The 6,000-nt window shown below is 46.9% G+C and overlaps 1 protein-coding gene across 2 annotated transcripts in view; it reads left to right on the forward strand.

The window, feature by feature from the left end:
- The window catches only part of LOC101558616 (F-actin-monooxygenase MICAL2), a 152,321-nt gene extending 149,665 nt beyond the window's left edge, over positions 1-2,656 (forward strand). The window contains exons 26-27 of one of the 2 annotated variants that reach the window (XR_008630796.1): positions 1,324-1,414; positions 2,430-2,656. Coding sequence is in view for 1 of the 2 variants with exons in the window: in XM_004613596.2 (XP_004613653.2) it covers positions 1,324-1,364 (41 nt within the window). In the remaining variant the exon portion in view is untranslated. The remainder of the gene's footprint in view (positions 1-1,323; positions 1,415-2,429) is intronic. The other variant, XM_004613596.2, reaches the window with a different exon arrangement.
- Positions 2,657-6,000: the final 3,344 nt, after the last annotated feature.

The following is a 6,000-nucleotide window of genomic DNA, read 5'->3' on the forward strand; positions in this document are numbered from 1 at the left end:
AGAGGGCGTTTGTAGAACCTCAGGGTAATCTTTCTGGAGAGCACGGCCTGCCAGTGAACATTGCTTACAGGCATCCTGGCTGCCCAGCCCCTCGGCTACCTTGCATAGGTGACTACCACAGTCAGGAAGACTATCTTTCCTTGCTGTCCTTACCGAAGAAGGTGTTGGACCTGCAGAGGGAAACTCCCCTGTGTCCTGATTGGCAAGGGAAGCTGGGAATGGAAGCTGTTTACTGACTGATGCAAAAGCAAATGGGCCCTTTTAGCAAGTTCAGAAACAGGCCTAGAAGGACCTGCATTTTTCACTCTGAGCACGAGAAGAAAGCTCAGTTCCCACTGCGCTCTGCCCGGACATGCGTCACTGCCGAGCCTGGCTAAACAGTGGAGACTGCTGAGGAAAAGACCCTCCTCTGTGCTCAGTGCCTCTGGAGTCAGCTCCTAGAGGTCTCCTCCAGATCCGGCTAGGACGCAGCCACTGCGGCTTTCAGGAGCTTTAAGGAGACACATTTCTATAGGATGGGAAGAAGCAGGGAGACCTTTGAGTCAACACTTCCCCGAAGCCCTTGATTCTAGCAGCGGTTCGGCTGTGGGCAAGCCCTTGGGAAACTTTGTCCTTGTTGGAATGCTTCTTAGTCCAATAATGTGCCTTCCCCCACCTGGGGGTGAACCCTTGATTGATTTTATGTTTCATTCTATAAAGTAATGATGGGAACATTACATTCCCCCCACCCCCCCTTACTGTTAACTGTCACCAGCGCATTCCATCAACAAGATGCTTGATGAATTGATCCCGGAAGCCAGAGCGAGTTCTCTGAGAATGTCACTTATGGCTGTAAGGAGACTGGGCTGAATTACTATGGGGAGGCAGACAGAGTGTGCCTGTCAGAAGCCTGAGATGATTGTATGTTCGAGACTTTGAACCTTCCTGGTGGGCAGCACCAAATCACACAGGGGGGTGTCCTGGAAGAAAAACCGCTAATCTTCCACAACCTATTTGACACAGGGCAGTCAAGTTGGGGTCAGCGGCGAGGGTGGGGGCACCGAGCAGCTCTCTTGGGTGCCAACAGCTGCTGACACATGTCAACAGCACGTGACCCATCTGTATATCACTAGCTGGTTACCACCAGAAAGGTTCATTGGTCTTAAACTGAACAGTGACTTGTCCCAAGAAATTTCCCAGTTTTCAAACAGGTTGCATTTATTTTCAACTCCTGTGCCTTCTCCAACCATGTCAGTCATATTTGTCCTTTTCTCCCCAAACTAAATTCTATTTTTTTCTCCTGTCTCTCTCTCTCTCACTCCAACCTTGCACTGTGGCCGTCAGTTCATTTCAGCCTTCCAGTGCTACACCCACTTCTTGGCTGATGCACTTCTGCTCTGAGGTGATTGGATCTCTTGCCGATTTTCAGAGAGTGGTACTAACTCCTAACCGTCTTTCTGCACCCGTCCGTGGCCCTCGCGCGCGTGGTGGTACTGGTTGTGCTAACAGCGAGCGTCTTGCATACTAACTGACTCATTAGGTGGCATGGTTGGTTAACAACGTGGGGTGGTGGTGGTGGTGGTGGTGGGTCTGCATCTGCATCGTATCCTGCTTCCCTCTGAGCCCCGCGCGCACTGTCTGTCTGCATGCTCCGCCCGCACCGGTCATGCCCCGCCTCCCTGGTTCCGCACATGTGCAACTGCATGCCTTTCCCTTCTTGGGAGGGTTAACCCCGACAGTCGGTAAAGAGGGGGTCTGTCGGCTTTGAAAGGAAACGCTCTGTTCTAGCAGCCTCTGAAAAATCACAGGCACATGAGCGTCTTCTTAAATTGGTTTTACAATAGAAAAAAAATTTATCACGACCAGAGGTGACTTGAAAAGGATTTTTACAACAATGCCTATTAGAAGTGTGCCTCGTACCCTTTACTTTGAACATAATCACGACTTTTCTAGCCAAGCCTTGTTTGACTGCAGCCCGCACTATAGATCAAGGATTTCTATGTGGCGCTTCTTACCCTTCTTGGTTCTTGCAATTCTTGGATGGTTGCAAGATGATGATGCAGCGGCCACAAGTAGAATAAATAATCATCATCACAGGCCAGGGTTTTGAGAAATGACCCGCACTGGCCTGGAGAGAGGAGAGGCCAGTTTGAAAGCCCCTGTGACTCAAAATATATATATACATATGTATATGCCCCCACTCCATTGTTACCAGGAGCAGCAGGACAGTAAAAGTGCTCTTACAGAGGAATGGCCCGCCTATGTGGCCGAGCTGGTATAGACCAGGCTTGGGGTCTCAGACTGCCCTTGGCGTCTGTCCTGCATGTGGCTGAGAGTCCAGTTGTCCTCTCGAGCTGTCTGCACAGCCCTGCATGCTGCATTGCTCCCTGCGTTGCTGCAGGCTCCAGCCAAGGACGAAGTCATTGCTCTTGTCTTCTCTTCTCTTGCAGAGTCTCCCTCCCTTTCTAGAATGTCAACCAAAGAGTGCCCTCCTCCTCCCCCTCAGCCTCCTCCTTAGCTAGCCTCCCATCTCATTGCTACGCATGTTTGTGACCTTCCATAGTCATTTCTGGTGCCACATGGAACCCTGTATTTTGCACACTGCAAGCAATGTTTAGCTTTATTTATGGTAATTGATGCTGTAAATGAAAATAAATATGGTTCTTTATAAAGCTCATTGTTTCCTCTCTTCTTTGCCGTGGAAGCTTCTCAGACCTCAATCACAGGGGTTGGTTTAGGGGGATCAGTCTTCCCTAAACTGCTGGCGGGACATGCACTTACGGTGACGTGGGGTTCTTTGGGGCTGCTCTGGGCACTCTGGAAAGAAATATTACCCAGGGGTAATATTTGGAAAATGCCCCCAATGCTCCTGGGCCAGGCTTTGGGATTAATCTCTTTCTGGAAAACTCCTGGTACTTTGCTGTCCTAGATGCTGGGCATAGCTGGGTGATGGTCATCTCAGCTCTCAGGGAAAGGATATATTAATATCAACTTGCACTTATTTCCTTGCCACTCCAAACCATGGGCCCATAGGAGAGTTTTTCACAGGCAGCTTAAACTAATTTCAGTATATATATATATATATATATATATATATATATATATATATATATATATACACAGGTTTCTCTTGAAAGTTTTGTGTTGCTGCAGCTGAGTGATGGGTGAAAAGGTAAGGAGGAAGGCTCGGCCGTGGGTTTCAGGATGGCAGGGAACCTGGAAGTTGTGCTCATTTGGGTGGAGAGCCATCGGTGGTCCTGAAAGGCCTCCCTGCTCCCCAAGGCTCGGGTCCCATCTATTTTGGTGTGCCAGGCTCTGTCCATAGGGTCACTCAAAGCCCAGCATCTGTGGCGGTCTCTGGCACCCAACTCCAGGCTATCTTTAAGAGAAGGATTTGGAGTCTTCCTGGTAAGCTGGATCTTCATGTTCCTGGAGTGGAATGCCCACCATTGCCAGGCTGGCTGGAGATGGCTTCTGATGTGTGCGTGAAAGCTCCACTGTGAATTTCATGAGCCCTTTTGTACCTTCAAAGGGACATCTGTTTTTGGTTTGTTATTTTTTTAATTATTTTTTTTAAATGTATTAAGGAACAGTGACTTACAAGTTTTTTCATAGTTGGATTTTAGATGGGCCATGTTCCAGCACCAGTGTCAACTTCCCTCCATCTATGTTCCCACATTCGCTCCCATTTCCCCTGCACCCCACCTTTCACCACCACCAGCCTGCCCTCTTGACAGGCACCTTTATAAGTTGGCTTGTTAAAGTTGGGCCACATGATTTCATTGTTGACTCTATGGTTTGAATCTTTAGCTCTGTCATTCCTTAACACCACTGACTTACCTGAATCCCCTTGACCCCTGCCTTCCGTTGCTTATCATCTGTCTCTTAATCCTTTCCATTCTATTTCTTTCCTTCTCGTCTCTATACTCTGGGGCTAAGGGTGATCTAGGCATCCCCTTCTTTAAACCACTGAATTCTCTCATATAGTTATAACTGCCACTTACAAAAGTCTATGTTCAAAGGGGACTTATCTAAAGCCTCTGAGCCCAGCTGAACTGCCTTTAACCAAGACTTGGGGTCTGCCCTTTTATCTGAAGGAGAGTCTTCTTTGCTTTTCATGGAAAAGAAGGGGGTAAGGGTGCTGATGTTAAGTCTGGATTGGCCAGGTGGCTTATGCTTGTATTTAGTGTTCTTTTTAGCAAGTGTTTGCTGATGGCCTCCGATGCTTTAAGTATATTCTAAGTCAGAAGGCTGTAGCAGTACCCAGTTTCTGCCCCCATCTACATCTTGCATTATCGGTATTTCAGTGTTGTATATGCTAGACTTGATTTGTTTGTACCTGCACTTGTTTGTTTGTGAAACTAGCCTTTGCTAAATAGTTCAAAGTACCAGGTCTGTATAGCAGGAAATGAAGTAGGTAACTGCTCACCCCCATGGAGCATAGAGTTGAATTTTGATATTTTGACATGCAACGTTAAAGCAGCATATCGCAAAGTGTGGCAAGGAATTACTAGCTCTGCAATTAACTATGTGACTAGAGTTCCATAGCTACAAAGTTGGAGAAACAGTATTCTAATCCTGACAATTCTTTCATGATGTTGGAGTTTTATAAGGGCAAGTTTGAGTCTTTGAGGAGTGCTCCAGTAAAAATGTTTAAGTGGGGGCTGGAGTGATAGCACAGTGGGTAGGGCTTTTGCCTTGCACACGGCCGACCCGGTTTCAATTCCCAGCATCCTATATGTTTCCCCGAGCACCACCAGGAGTGATTCCTGAGTAACCCTTGTGCAATGCTGGGTGTGACCCAAAAAAGCAAAAAAAAAAAAGTTTAAATGGGGCCAGAGAAATAGCTCAGTGGTCAGACCCTTATGCCTTGCATATGTGAAGACCTCGTTCACTCCCCAGCACTATAGAATCCCATGAGACCACCACATGTGGCTCTGGTGGCTCCCAGTACTACCGTTGCTGGGCCTGAGCATTGAACTGTCTGGCATGGTAGACTGAGAACTTTCCTGAGTGACCCTCAAGCTTTCAGAGTGTTCTTGGTGGCCAGAAACCCCCAAAGTTTAGGACTAGAGAGAGATTACAGCAGGTAAGGCATGTAGCTGACCCAAGTGCGGTCCCCTGAGGGCTGCCAGGGGACAGAGCTAGGAGTAAGTGCTAAAGACCTCCAAGTGTAACTCCCAGCTCTACTCCCAAGTTTAACTTTGTTCAGATGATTTTCCAATACATTGAGATAAGTGGTTTTTTTTTATATTTGTTTGAAAGGGTTTTTGTTTTGCATACTGCATTATACCTAAATGTTTCATAGAATCCTTTTTATTTATTTATTTATTTTTGCTTTTTGGGTCACACCCGGCAATGCACAGAGGTTACTCCTGGCTCTGCACTCAGGAATCACCCTTGGCGGTGCTCAGGGGATGGTGGGAATCAAACTCCGGTCGGCCGCGTGCAAGGCAAACACCCTACCCACTGTGCTATTGCTCCAGCCCCAGAATCCTTTTTTTGTTTTGTTTTGTTTTGTTTCGCTATACCTTGGCTGTGCTCAGGTCATGCCTGGTGATGCCTGGGGGGCCATACGGGGGGGCTAGAACTCACAGTCAAGCACATTAACCTTTATATTATTTCTCTAGCCCTAGAGTCACTATTTAAATTTTAGTTTACAGTAAAACAAAGCACTGTAGCACTGTCGTCCATCCCATTGTTCATTGATTTGCTCGAGTGGGCACCAGTAACATCTCCATTGTGAGGCGTGTTAACTGTTTTTGGCATATCGAATATGCCACAGGTAGCTTACCAGGCTTTGCCATGTGGACTGGATACTCTCAGTAGTTTGCCAGTCTCTCCGAGAGAAACGGAGGAATCGAACCTGGGTTGACAGTAAAACAAAAGAATAAAAAAATTAGATTAAATCAAATGTCCACTTCATCATGGATCTTTAAATTTTCTAAAATTTAAAACGTCTAAAGGGAAAAAATTACACAGGGGAAGCATTACACAAATCAGACTACAAATTTCAAAGAC

The sequence above is a fragment of the Sorex araneus genome, chromosome 6 (assembly GCF_027595985.1).
Source record: "Sorex araneus isolate mSorAra2 chromosome 6, mSorAra2.pri, whole genome shotgun sequence".
NCBI classification, from domain to species: domain Eukaryota; kingdom Metazoa; phylum Chordata; class Mammalia; order Eulipotyphla; family Soricidae; genus Sorex; species Sorex araneus.